Source organism: Colossoma macropomum, unplaced genomic scaffold, assembly GCF_904425465.1.
Source record: "Colossoma macropomum unplaced genomic scaffold, Colossoma_macropomum, whole genome shotgun sequence".
Classification (NCBI taxonomy): Eukaryota; Metazoa; Chordata; class Actinopteri; order Characiformes; family Serrasalmidae; genus Colossoma; species Colossoma macropomum.
The window spans coordinates 22,210,486-22,225,477 of NW_023494793.1; the positions used below are offsets into that span (position 1 = coordinate 22,210,486).

Genomic DNA, 14,992 nt, shown 5'->3' on the forward strand with positions numbered 1-14,992 from the left:
AACGTTCTGCTCCTGTTTTTAAACTGCCCCATCCACTCACCCAATGAGAGATTACAAATATTTTAATACTGTATTAAACTTATTAAAGTTACATTTTTCCTTTTAAATTTTTATTTTTTGAGTATTTTAGTGACAAAATGTTGTGCAGTATTACAAAATTAGTATTACAAAATACTAATCATTTTTACAAACCTGCCTTTTTGTGTACTGTTTGTCTTTGTGGCCCTCAGTCCACCACATACATTGCACTTTGGATTGCAGGGGCAAAGGGGGATGAACCAGGACATCCCTAATTCAGTTCTAAGATGATTCCTAAAAAGCAGTTCATTTTATATTTTAAACTCATTCAAAACAGCCTGCCAACCAAAACTACCCAGATGACAGCATTCCTGTGGTCAGAAACTGGCAAAATTGATAAAGTCAAACACACTGAGTCTTACAGCCATGCTATGAGATAGACATTATTATATGCCATATTTGCTGTATTTTTGTGTAATTGCTGACCGAACCTGCCAGAGAACAACAGCCATCCTCCTCTGATCAACTTTTAACCCGCTGTGCTAAAGTTCAAGCTAAAGTTCCTCTCACCACTGCTGCTACTGCAGAAATGCTTAATACATTTTGGACAAGCTTATCAAGTAAAGTACAAGAGAATAAATGATCTTTCCACCAACGTACGGCCCACTCATCTGTGGTGTAATTGGGACCGATGTACTTTTGAACTTTTCATTTAGGTACACAATCTCCCACTCATCAAACTCCTGAGCTATTCTGAGCACAGCTGTAGAGAGAGATAGAACGCAAGAAGGGATCTCCTGTGGAAGTGGCTGGAATCTGGTTTAAAAAGATGAGATTTTTGTGTTCACACTGCTCTTAAAATATTATATCTTATAAGATTCTGTAATGCGAACGTAGTTCTGTAAAGTTCTGAGCCCATACCAAAACCTTCTGCTCCATTGTATAGCTAGGCTCCTGTATTGTCAGCGTCGATCTTCCAGTGAGATGCTGCTGTCAGCTCCAGTATAGTACCTGAAACCCCAAGTGTTGCTGCAGTGCTTCCTCTCCCAGCCTGACCCTCCCCAACCCGTATTTGTTGTGATACTTTCAACTCTGTTTTCTTCTCGGGTTTTCTCAGCTTTGAAAGTGGAGCTTTCACGTGTTACTGAAACCCTCACTTGATGCCAAGTTCTCAAAGGCTGCCATTGATCTAGCAGTCAAAGGGAAAGCTTTGGAACCCCTCTCTGATCAACCATCCCACTCACCTCATCTCTCTCTCTCTCTCTCTCTTTCTCTGTCTCTCTCTCTGTCTCCCTCTCTCGATCTCCCTTTCCCTTTCTTTCTTACTCTTACTCTGCATGGCAGGGAGCATCACTCCTCGCATCCGAACTCCAGAAACTGGGTCAGACGATGCCATCAAGAACATTTTGGAACAAGCTAAGAAGGAGATCCAGTCCCAACGAGGAGGTAGGAGTTGCTTTTCTAGACCTGGAGTGGCCACCCAAAGTATTTGGACATTTGTGCCATGTTTAAAAATGTGTTATATTCATTGTAAACAAAATGTCAAACCAAGTGGTGTTTATTTTAAACAGACCATTACAAGACTGACATTTTCTTTTAGCAGTATATTTTGAGTTTGTGGTCCTATCATTGAACACAAGCTTACCAACACCATTGTAGGAAAAACAGCTCCAGACTTGTTCTAACTGTGCTTTACAGTTCTTTTAGTGCAGTCTGGTTGGAGTTCTTCTCCAGGCTTTGTCCACGTAGAGATTCTACGGTCAGTTTATTGTTCTGCTAAAAGTGTTTCTCTAAAACAAATATAATTTTGTTGAACATTTTATGAAGTGACTTAAAGAAACCCATTAACATTTACCAAAGGTTAAAGTGTCCACATACTTTTGGGGTCGCTGAGTATTCGGCTCAGTTCACTACAAAATGACACAATTTTCATTTCATTTTAATATTATATTTAGGACAGGAAGGGCAGCAGGTCACCAGTGTTCCAGAGAGCTTCTCCCAACCATTACAGATGTTGAAATAATGAGCATAACCAAAATTGTTATTGAGCTAGTAAATTATTAACACTCATGTACCACTAGTGTGAGCTTGTATTTTGCATTCTATGTATAGAATTTATAAATCATACACTGTTTTAGTCACTCTTAATTTAATATTCCAGGTTCGTTTCTCCAATTACAAAGATCTCACAGTCTGTAAGCTGTCCTGAACAAACCGAAGGCCACCAGTGTTGAAAAAATAATGAAAATAATAAAATAAAATAAAAATTTGAAGCAAAGCAGTGTAAAGATGGGCGTCGAATGGTGTGAATTCACAGATTAGTTTTCTTAAGCACTGAGTTTCATGTACTATATTAATCATTCATATGGCATGTTAATACCTATGTCAAGTAGACTTTAAATATGAAACTTTGTTTCAAGTGGTTAGTTTTTTTATGATTTAAATTTTGAAAAATCCACATCACAGTGTCCCTTTAATCTACCCGTGCACTCACTTTATGAAACATTAAATAATACATTATATCCTCAAGCAGACTTCGGTTCAGTATGTCCTACGCACTCGTGGTTGGTTGAAGTACGTTTTTAAATTAAAATGAATATCCACTAAGGCATGGTGTGTGAAAGTAGTACATTATACCCACATGTATTTTTAGAAAGTATAGGTCAAACACAGATTTAGCACAGCTTATGCAAGTGTACTTTTCAAACGCATATTAAACGTCGGGTGGGGGTGAAGTGAGATAATAGATCTGAAGTATACTTGCAAGGTTTTATTGCCCTGAAATAATGTTTGTCTACTGTTTTTTTTGCTAAAGAACTTAGTATTCTCAGAAAGTGTGCATCCACAGAAATAGTGTAACTATTCCATGGATATTACCTTATATTTTACTGCTGAAAGCAAGACTATATTACCTTTGATTTGAAATACATTTTGAAAAAAATATTTGAATCAGCTAGAGTTACATAACATTCCTAATCCATATTCTGCTGTTATGTATACATAATGATTATTCAGCATTTTTTGTTGGAAACACCAAGCAGACATGCATATGTTTAAACACAATGACTGTCCATGCTGTGCATTATAATACATAATAATAGATAAAGGCAAATGCAGTAAAAATGGTCTTATAGTACCAGCCAAAAGTCAACCCACCTGACTGAATGGATCCTATACAAAAAATGGCCGTCCAAAAGTAGTTTTCAGACGCTGACAGTTTAGCATGTGTGGAGATTCTTTAAGCCTGTTCGAAATGCTTCCCAGTGGTCTTCTTGAAGCTGCTTGAGAGAATGATAACTCAGTGCAAAGCTGCTTTTAAGGTAAAAGGGGGCTCTTTGAAAGAATTTAAAATATAGGAATGTCATATGTCACTGCATGATTTCATAGTTTTGTTGTCAATATAATTTTAAAATGTGAAAAAACGTAAAAAAAAAAATAAAATAAAGAAGTTCCCTTTAAGGTGTGTTCAAACATTTGACTGGTACTGTATATCAGTGCATCTGCATAGAACCAACGATTAATATATGAGCATCCTGGACTAGCCCTGTCCTGCATATTTAGTTGGTTTCCTTGCTCAGACACACCTGATTAATCTAAGCAGCTGATTAACAAGCACTTCTTAAAGAAAACAGTAAAATGTGCTGGGCAGGGCTGCTTCTGCAGGAGAATTGGCAACTACTGTAGTAAACCTGTAGTTAGCTGATATTGAAGTTGCACTGTGTTAGATTTTTGTTAAAATTGAAAGATGTAGCGTTACTGAGTCAGGTGGAAAAAATAAACACAAAATAAGGTGTCGCCCTGTAAAGTCTGAAACTATTTAAGAGGGGTCTTTTTCTTATTATCGTCACACACACAGGCTCAAAAAGAAGGTTTAGATCACAAATGCAAAGTCAGCATTATACTGATGAAGATATGATAATATTAGATTCACTTACATCCTCAGAATACAGTTCCTTCACCAAGTTTTGACTGAGTTCTCTTTGAATATTCTCTCAGCACGCTCGCAATCATCAGATGTTACAAAATGTTACGTCGGTAATTGCACATTTCCGCCAGAGAGGTCTCTAAATCCAACAAATTGCCAAAACTTAAAGATCCAGTCGACTTTTTGGTAGGGCTGAACGATGTAGGGAAAGTATCTTATTTCAATTTCTCTAAAAAATATCACCACTGCAATTTAAATTGTAATTATGTTCTACAAAAACAGAAACTTTCTGGCCAGGAAAACCAGGATACTCACTCTAGTTGGCCTCAGGCTTGAATACTGAATGCAGTATGCCAGACTTGTGATTGTGTTGTCATGTAAAAAGGTGTTTGGTTGCTTCCATTTATTCTGACTCATCTACAGGCACTTCACATACTCTTATTAGGTTAAGTTTCTTCTCTTAAAACTGGTTCAGACAATGTTGTTGAAAATGTAGGCTATAATTAAAATTGCAGCTTTTACAATTTGGTTTGACAAGTGGTTGGTGAGATGCCTCAGCCTACATACAGTAATTCAAATGTAAAACTGTGTAAATTACACTCTTTGCAAAAAGGGCTCTTTATAGTACTAAAAAGGGTTTATTGACTCATTAACTTCTTTTGGTGCTATATAAACACTTCTTAAAAAAATATACAGCTTTTCATCATAGAGAAATTCATTCATTTCATCTCATACTCAAATATTAAAACAGCTATTACAATGGGATTTTTTTCTATCTGCATCTTTCTATAATTTAGCAAAACCCAAATAATGATAAATGTGATGTGAGAAAAAGGACTATTAACAACTGTTATGGTATAAGTAAGTCAACAATCACAGTACAGTGAAAAAGTGTCAAAAACGATTCCAGGACAGATTAGTGCTTCTTTCTTTTTCAGCATTAGTGGCTATAACTAAACAAAACAGCAGTCCGGTTTGGTTTTAATTATTGTTTTGAACTGTAATGTATAACTATAAAAACTGATATCTGACATGATGAGTTATCAGAATGATCTGTTATCAGGATTTGTGCTTTCTGAAAATCAGTATTGGTACAAAATTTTCATATCAGTCAGACCTAATTCTTATCTATGTGTATGTTTATGTAGGTGATGGTAAGTCCTCTCTGGGTGGCTCATCTGGCCGCAGCAGCAGTGGTGGAGGCAGTAACTCTGATGAAACCATTAAGAGCATCCTGGAGCAGGCACGGCGAGAGATGCACGCGCAGCAGCAGGCTCTGCTGGAGATGGAGGTGTGTGGCCGGACGCCCGTCGGAGACCGCCTGGGCCCGCAGGATCTGTCCAAGAGCCTGCCCGTTCCCATGCCCACCTTCATCAAACAGGAGGAGGGTGGTCCTGTGGCTGTGTGTGCAGCCAACCCTGTTGGCAGCCCCCAGACCCCTCTAAGCGTGCTATCCCCTGCCGCCTTCGTCCAGAACATTATCCGCAAGGTCAAGTCCGAGATAGGAGAGGCCGGGACCTATTTTGACCAGCACTGGTCAGCTGAACGGGGGTCAGTGATGACGAGCACAGGTGCTGTGTCTCACCCTTTCAACTCCGTCTCACCCTCACTGTCCTCTTCCTCCTCCACTGGACACTCCTCCTCTGTGCCACGGGCCTGGCCACGGGCCGAGAACGGTGACTGCACGCCCGGGCCTGAGGAGGCAGTGGAGGATGAGCCCCTGCTGGGACGTCCCGTGGAGGTAAAGGTGGAGCCAGAGGTGTCTGTAAGCGGGGAGCCTCCCTGCGGAGGAGCGAGGATGGGCTACTACCCCTCCTACATTCCCCGCACACTCAAGCCCACTGTGCCACCTCTGACGCCGGAGCAGTACGAGATGTACATGTATCGCGAAGTGGACACTATTGAGCTGACTCGGCAGGTGAAGGAGAAGTTGGCTAAGAATGGCATCTGTCAAAGGATCTTTGGAGAGAAGGTAGATCACTGTGTGATATACAGTGCTTGCAGTGTTGGTAGTGTTTCTAATGTGTTTTTTACCTGCCCTCTATCATCTGAGACTGCTGGTGCACTTGTTCTTTGCTTTTCATCCACAATACAAAAATCTTAACTCTAACAGTTACTTAGATACTCAAAGGATCTGAGTGACAGGACACTGATATTAAGAACAGTATAAAAGTCCTGATCTTTCTGCTGAAAAACTCTAGCATAGTTGGTCCAGTCCCAAAAAAACTATATAGTACATACTGTTTTATAAATGCAATATTCAGTCAAGTGTTTATTTAATATGACAGAACAGCAGTTACACACAAATCAGTTACTGCAAACTTTGTAATAACACATAGTTGGTTTTCTGCATTTTCGCTTCACTTTGGACAGCAAGTTGTGCTTTGCTGCCACCTAGTGGTGGACGGAGGTTTCACTACAAATGATTGCCACTAAGGATGACTTCTTTTATATAGCGGTGATGCATCCCTTTTTTCCGTTTATCTAATGTAATAATTCGGACACATTATAGGTGTTAGGATATGCATATTACTGTAAATTACAAAGGTTAACGCACGTTTTTTTTGTCTTTTGTTTTTTTCTGTTGAACTCAGCAACTAAATAGAAATTATGCACTAAAATCAGTGGGAAAATGCCATATTTTCACTGTAGATGATGTTCCCTGTAGATGATATGTCAAGTTATTGACAAAATATGTAATTTGACAGGGGGTGCTCTTTTTGCTTTTGCATACATGGATCTGGTTTGTGAAACTTGTTTGTATGTCTGACTAACTGATTGTACCTGATTTGTTTCTGCAGGTGCTAGGCCTCTCTCAGGGCAGTGTCAGCGACATGCTGTCCAGACCCAAGCCCTGGAGCAAGCTCACCCAGAAGGGCAGAGAGCCTTTTATCCGTATGCAGCTGTGGCTTCTGGACCAGCTAGGCCAGGGCCTGAATCAGCAGCCCAACCACAGCCACAACCAGGGTGAGTTTAGTTAGACAGAGATATTTAAATGACAATAATCTTATGGGAACTTGCTTTTATGGAGATGCATTGTAAGTATGAGATTGCGATTTGTCATAAAATTTCAGATATTGCATGAAATGAATTGAAAAACTCTCTATAATTATCTGTCCTCAGATAAAAGCCCAGTGACGACTCGCTCGTCTCCGTCCCCTCCCCCCAGCCCAGAGGAGAGCCACCCTAGCCTACCCCTGGAGCCGGTCAGCTTAGCCCTAGAGAGCAGCAAGGAGAACCAGCACCCCCAGCAAGTGGAACCACATGGAGGAAAGACCACCCCCAGCATGCTGCCCACGCAGCAGCCCCACACCCCACTGGGCATTCAAGAACTGGTGGCTATGTCCCCAGAGCTGGACACTTATGCCATCACCAAGAGAGTCAAGGAGGTGCTGACTGACAACAACCTGGGTGAGCTCAGCAGTTTTGCATGGTTTGAGATACGTACAGAATGTAGACCATTTCTGTGTCTCAGTTATTGAGCTATTTCAGGTCAGTGTTCAATATGAAGCTTAGATCTATATAGGGGAGTTTTGATTTTTTTTTCTTTGAAGGTTCATGAGGAAAATCTTTATAATTGTATATGCAGTCGAATACAAAAAATGTGGTTGTCCCTGGTCAAATGACTTTTTATTGAGTTTCTTTAGAGAACACATTTTAATGCTCAATTATCTGCACATTTAAATGCACAATTACTGTTTATTTACTGAATTTAACATATTTGAAAAAAATAATTAAAACATAAAATATGGCCTAAGCAAAAGTTGTGGCATGTTTTTTATTGTATGTTCTATTGTTTTCCAATATGTTAAACTCGGGAAATGAATAGAAATTGTGCATTAAAATTTGTTCCCAGTGGAGGATGTGCTAACTTATTTTGACATGTTCAAACTTCGACTGTAAATGTGTTAGCTTGTATCAGTAGTGGTTACTATAAGTTTATGTATGTGTGATTTCAGGTCAGCGTCTGTTTGGTGAGAGTATTCTAGGCCTGACTCAGGGCTCAGTTTCAGACCTGCTGTCCAGGCCCAAACCATGGCACAAACTGAGTCTGAAGGGCCGAGAGCCGTTTGTCCGCATGCAGCTTTGGCTAAATGACCCACACAATGTGGACAAGCTGAGGGACATGAAAAAAATGGAGAAAAAAGGTGAACAAAGGGAAAATGGCTTGTATGTGTATGAGTCAATTTTTACCATTGATTACTGTAAATATTTTGCCTACGTACAACCTCCTGTGTTAGAATAGAAGAAAGGCATAGTCATACTTTTAAAGGTACAGTGCTTGTCTCTGGGGCAGTGCCCTATAAATTACAGTCTATGTACCCTTAGGCACGAGTACTAAGACCTTTACAGCTAAGAAAAGATACATATTATTACCTTTGTGTTTGATTGAGGGTATTTTTATGTCAGTTCGACCCAAGAGAACAGAGTTGAACCCTTGTGGTATTTTTGCTTCTGACAGTGTACTTTTACGGCAACAGTTCAGCAAAAAATCAAATCTACATTTTGCACTTTGCCCCAAATGCAGTTGATCGGCCAAGACACTTTTTAGTTTTTGCTCTGCAGCCATGTAGTTTCCAAGTAATGTAGCTCTAGTGCAAAACTGAATAAGCAAATATGTTTTTACATGTGGTCTGCATGTGGTTAATGGAAAATTGTGTAAATTACATTGTTTTTCACCAAACTGTCCTTTTAAAAGATGTGTTGAAAACTAAAAAAAAAAAGAAAAAATTAGACTTTTCTTTACGATGTCTCTGTGGTTATTTGCATCTTTCGTAGCTTACCTGAAGCGCCGATATGGCCTGTTGAGTCCAGGCTCTGACAGCGACTCTCCTGGTGCTCGGTCAGACTGCATCAGCCCAGGCCTGGCCCCCATGGACCTCTGTCCTTTCAGCCAGGCCAAGAAGCCCAGAGTTGTTCTAGCTGCTGAAGAGAAGGAGGCTCTGAGGAGAGCGTATCTTCAAGAGCCGTATCCCTCCCAACACACTATCGAGATGCTGGCCACTCAGCTCAACCTCAAAACCAATACAGTCATCAACTGGTTCCACAACTACAGGTCAGAAATGAGTTCTGGTTTCATGCAACTTGTACTATGTGCTAGCTTGAGGGAGATCTTACAAAAATTAAACTGTGTGCCTATGGCATCTACATTGCAAACTTAGGAGGATCTAAAAATGCTGCAAAAATAGCCTAAACTGAATTTGGCAAAATCTTTTTTATGAGATTGTGCTGAATCAATATAGTGAAGTAAGACTAAGAAAAAATAAGGTAAAGAAATAGGTCAACTGAACCCATATGGAAAAGAAATGAATGTAAAGTAGATTTATTAAAGACATTTGAAAATGCATGAAAATGGCCAAAAATATATTTTTACTTTAGTGTTTAAAATATATTTTGGAATGAAACAATATATCTGAAATATATTTCACAAATAGGGAAATATGTGACATACAGTTAGTATAGTATTGATAATATAGTAACAGAATAATGTATCATTTCCAAAGTGAGTATTGGTAGTAAGTACTTGAGCTGAGCTGGGTGCACCCTGGTTAATGAAGTTTTGCAATAGTTTGCACCCTGGTTAATGAATTTACTCCACCAACCTCTTGCCAGCAAGATTGGATCTGACAGAAAATCTATTTTGAAATCGGTAAAACTGAGCACTAAGCTTATAAGGAGTGGCAGTGCTTAAGAAAGAATCAGGGTAGTGGCATGAGTAAAACGCAGAATTCAAGCGCTGGCTGCCAGTACTGACACTAAAACAGTATTAGTCTATCGCAAACCAGCAAGCTAAATTAAATAATTTTACATTCTGCTAATTTTTTCAAACTATTTGTCTGGCATCTTCATACATATTAGAAATGGCTAATCATCGATTTGAGAAGCAAAAGCTTTCATCACACATTCACCTTTAGCTACACCCCTGGATCCAGCCCCAAATCCAGCTCACATAGGCCATCTGTGTGCTGCTTAGGAGCTGAGTTAGTGAATACTGCTATATGTAACCAAGTGATTTCCATTATATTCCCAGTACTGAGAACCCAGCATTCTGCACAGTTTGTTTTCTCTACTCTGACATACTAGGCCTAGCACAAGGGAGCTTGTTAATTACTTAATGAGTTGAATCAGGTGTGCTAGATCAGGGAAAACACAAAAATGTGCCCAGGACTAGGACTGGGAATCTCTGTGCTGTTGAGAGCCTGCTGTGTGACTTCAGAATCTTTGATGGAGATCTTGCACCACCTTGTGGACAGTATAAATAGTACCAAAAAGGACTAGGTACAAAAACACTGTGCATTATAGTCATTCTTTAGGCTGGACTAGAGAATTTATTTTCTGATTTTATGCCCTACATAAGCAATAATCTCCAGTGACTCTCTTAGATGCTTAAGTCTGTGCATTGTCTTGATTTTCCACTTGTAAGCAGGTCACGGATGCGGCGGGAAGTCCTCATGGAGGGTCCTCAGGACAATGACATTGATGCAGAGCCTCACAACTATTCTCCTTCGGTGGTCCGCAGTCCCGTCTCCGATGTTGATGAAAGGAAACAAACCCCGGGCATCCTTGGCCACCCTCCCAGCAACGGCCCCAGGCCGCTGGCCGTCAAACAGGAGGCAGGCTTGCTGGAGGACGATGAGGAGTTCCACGTTAGGCAGGCTAAATGCTCCTCCATGGGTGTCCAGTTCCCCCAGCTGAAGACTGAGAGAGAGGACCAGGCGTCTGGTTACAGGGACCCAGCTCTGCCCCCACACTGTCCCCAGGGCCTCAGAGAGGATGAAGCAGGCAGCAGTGAGGTCCAGGGCCTCCATTCAGGACCTCTGTCCTCAGAGGGCATCCAGAGAAGCAGCTTGGCTGCACGTGAAGGCGAAGACTCGGATAAGTCGCCGGTGGATCCAGTGAGCTTCAAGGCCTCATCAGAGCCCTGCCGCGGCAGCCTGGAGGTGTCCCTCAACTCTCCGTCTGCGGCGTCCTCGCCCGGCCTCATGATGTCCGTCTCTCCAGTCCCATCCTCCTCAGCCCCTATCTCTCCATCTCCACCTAACCCACCCCCAACAAGCACTAACTCCAGCCATGAGCCCCCGTCTGGCCCCAGTTATGGCCTGGACAATCCCCAGTCCCTGCACAACCCCAAACACAGCAAGAGCACTCAGAGGCGCAACGAGAAGATGGCCAACCTGAACAACATCATCCACCGCCTGGAGCGAGCTGCCAACCGCGAGGAGACCCTTGAGTGGGAGTTTTAAAACAAGGCTGCTAGTCATGTCCCAGACACTGAAGTCTCTGTAAGAGAACTTACTCTGGAAAAGGCTCTTGAAGAGGTTCCCTGTTCTAAAGTCTGGAGCTAGGCTCCACATTTGCCTGTCTGGGTGGCCTCACAAGAAAAACAGATGAAAAAAAGAGCGATACTCTCCAACTCTCGCAGACAAAAACCCAGTATCTCCCCGTCAAAGACTTTTAAGAAAGAAAAAAAATATTTATAAACGTGTTTTAGGTATTTTGATAAAAGGATCTTACTTTGAATTCTATGTTACAGCACTAGCTGTTGTGTTTTAAACAATGAAGGAGAGAAATACTCTTTGACATGAAGACTTTGCAGCTATGGTGTCATGAAATGCACACTGAAGTCCTGTAGATTGCCACTGGGTGAGATTATTTCAAATGAGACCTCTGTCTTAAGCCATCAAAAAGCACTACTTATTTAAAGAAAAAAAGACACTGACCAAATTTGCTACTTTTTGAATAGCAATTTTTCAGATTTTGTCTGTAAGACGGGACCGTTAAAGTCATATAACGTGAGAGCTTCATACTGACTGAGGGATAGTCCTTAAAAGACTCTAAATAGTGAACAATGCGTATGTACTTAGTTTCTTGGTGACATGTTTTGGAACATTTGTTACACAAGCGTATAATGTGTGGTTGTACGTGCTGTAGAAATTGTCTGCAATAGCCTTCTCCGAACAAGATGTAGCATGGTACTCAACTTACCCTCTTATCCTCTATAGTTAGTAACCTGTGATATACTTGAGCGATTAAAAAAAAGTGAAAACGTTGGAAAATTCAGCAAAAAGTAAGAAAAAAGGAATTGTAAAAAAAAGTTGAACGATAGAAACTTTTCAGTGAACTTGTTCTTGGTTTTTCTTTTTGTGTTTTTTTTTTTTTCTTTTTCCCTTTTTTTCTTTAAAGATTCTTTGAGGTTTACAATAGGGACTTTTGTGCACCTGGAAGTGAGTGAGCCATTTGCCGCTTGTAGAGCAATGTACTTGTCTTCAGTAATTTATTTTGCTTTTACCTCACTCTCCCTCTGATGCACTGATCTCACGCAGACATGGGCCAAGGCAAGGCCGCTTACCTCAGCGTTATGGTTTTGAACCGGGGATCTGGTCCCCGTGATTCAGAGTTCTTTGTCCCAGAAGGTTTGGATCCAGTCATAATGTAATACAAGCTTGAAACGAGCCTCAAAGACCATTAGGGAGAAACTGGTGAGATGGGCCAGTCAACTGGGAACTGTTAGCATGTACGTGTTTCAGAGTAACCGTTTATTTCACTTTTTCCTTTCTATTTTTTCTTTTTTTCTGAGGTGTAGGAATTTTCAGTACACGTGTACACTAGAGATGCCACTGATCCGATACTGGGTTGCAATATGAGACCAATATCAGCAGAAAATGTTGGATTGGATAATACTGGATTTGAGAAAAAAGAATGTCTTATCTGATTGTGTCACAAATCTAGGCTGAAATATCACAGAATTGCAAAGTCACAACATTATCAGCCACATGATTAGTGTAAGGGTGGCAGTGAGGACTGTTTTAGTAGTTTGTGCATGATGTATGCAGTACTGTGCAAAAGTAAGAGACTACTCTTTTGGTTTTTTAAATTTCCAGTCAAAAGTCCAGTCTAGTTATGTTCAAAACGTTATAGATTTTTCAGTGTCAGAAAAAGCAACAAAAGTGTAGTTAACAGAAAACTACACAAACACTTCCAACAGTAAGTATATCAAATCTATCTGTATTTCATTTGTCCTCTTTACCACTCTTTTACCAATGAGTTACAGCTGTGTCTTTCCCCACAGAGGTCGCTGACATTCTGTTCTCAAACACACGCAAGCAACTACCCAAACACACCTCAGCTGCCTTAAAAATGTCTTTCTAATGTGGACCTAAATTGACTAAACGAGATATTTGTTAAGAGATTATATATAAGATAATCACTCACATAAGAAAGAGGAAAATCCAAGGAGTTTCTAGAAGTGGAGTTCAAAAAACTATTAGAAGATATGCAGAAAATGGGACTCTTAAAAATGTACAAGACCTGGTAGACCAACAAAACTGTGACAGAGAGATAAAGAGATCAAATTCCACTCTTGCTACTGATCTGAAAAAACCCAAAGGTATTTCTGTCCATCCTTCCACTGTGAGAAGACAACACAATGCCATGGGTCTGAATGTATGTTTGAATGTTAAGAAGCGGTTACTGAGAAAATAGAGCAGCGTTTGCATTAGAGCACTGAAACTGCACACCTGAGGTCTAAAAACAGTATTAAAAAAATAATTGTAACTGACATTACTTGGACAGCGAGAAGCAGAAAGTTTACACAACTTCTAAGACGAAACTTTCTTTGAAAAACTGCAAAAAAAGCAAGTCTCCTAAATAAAACAGAAGCTCTAATAAAGGCAAAGAGTGGATACACTTAATACTAAAGAACATTATATTTAGTTGTTGAGGCTCTTGTGTAGTTTTCTGTAGGTTTTTTGCCTTTTTCCTTTTATCTGTAAAACCTATTTAACATACTTAAATGTACTTAAACATGTTTAGTGACTGTCTTGACTGGAAAATTAAATAAAGAAAGGGGATCTCTGACTTTTGCACAGCACTGTAAATATTTTTCATTTTCTAGCTTTGTAATTGTTAAAGAAAGAAATATCAGATTGCATCTATATCGGCTGATAGTCAAGGTTTCTGGCTCAGTATTGGAAAAGAAAAGTGGAATCGTGCCATCTCTAGTATTCCTGCTTTATCTGTCCATTCCTCACTTGTCCTCTCAGGGCCCCTCTCTCTGGTCCTCATCTATGTGTATTTGTGACTTCACCATCATACAGACAGGCAACAGCTAAACCCTCCGATGTTTATGCCTCCTTCTATATCGTTGCTGTCATAAAACCTTGTATCTTTGAAACATTCAGAAATTTATGTAACAAATCTTAATCTTAAAATCCACTTAATGGTCCATGTTCACACTATCTGAATGGCAGCTGGAGCTTACAAACTGATTTAAAAACAAACAAATAAATAAATAAATGAATAACATTGCAAATCACAAGGTGACAAAGTTTAATATGACAGCAACGACGACCCACAAGAGGGCGCTCAGTAAGGTCATGGCTGTCGTTGATATGACTGCAGCGAGTGTCCTTATGATGTCCTTTCCTGGGGACTAAAAATTATGACGGGCACATCTGGCTAGTTTTATAACTGACGATATAAAACTCACCGTATGCGATAAGCATTTCAGAAGGAGCTTTCAAAAAGAGCAACTTACAGCACACATCATCTTTGGTTTGGAAGTTTATTCACTTCAGTGAACTTGATGTTACTTGTTTGCTGTTTCAGCCTATAGCAACATTCATTACAGCTTCTCTGCTTCACAGGAGATGCAAGAAGATTTTGTTTTACTGATTAAAAAAAAAACAAATAGAAACATTATTGTAAAAGCAAGACAAGATGTAAGCACTCAAATGTTGGCAGACAGCAAAACTGGAAGACTGTTAGCATGTCGCGTGAAAAAAGAAGAAACCCTCGCCCAGTCATTTTTGCGGTACACTCTTCATTTTAACTCAACGTAAAGTTTTAGAGACTTGTGCTCACATAACAGCTAGCTAAGCACCTGAACCAAGTTGTTTTTTTTAATCTCTCACCTAGCGTTTGTTTAATGTAAAAATAGGCCTAGTATTTTGGGCGTTCTGCTGCTGGTTATTGAAATGCTGTTTTTTTATTTATATTTTGACACAATTACAAGTGTTTTCCTACTGAGTTTATCTTTTTCTTTCTATT

At 40.0% G+C, this 14,992-nt stretch overlaps 1 protein-coding gene across 1 annotated transcript in view; it reads left to right on the top strand.

Moving 5' to 3' along the window:
• The window catches only part of cux2b (cut-like homeobox 2b), a 164,144-nt gene extending 149,328 nt beyond the window's left edge, over nt 1-14,816 (top strand). The window contains exons 16-22 of the mRNA XM_036578838.1: nt 1,363-1,464; nt 5,092-5,915; nt 6,745-6,910; nt 7,067-7,354; nt 7,903-8,091; nt 8,723-8,999; nt 10,371-14,816. Coding sequence (XP_036434731.1) covers nt 1,363-1,464; nt 5,092-5,915; nt 6,745-6,910; nt 7,067-7,354; nt 7,903-8,091; nt 8,723-8,999; nt 10,371-11,187 — 2,663 coding nt within the window. The 3' untranslated portion in view covers nt 11,188-14,816. The remainder of the gene's footprint in view (nt 1-1,362; nt 1,465-5,091; nt 5,916-6,744; nt 6,911-7,066; nt 7,355-7,902; nt 8,092-8,722; nt 9,000-10,370) is intronic.
• Nucleotides 14,817-14,992: the final 176 nt, after the last annotated feature.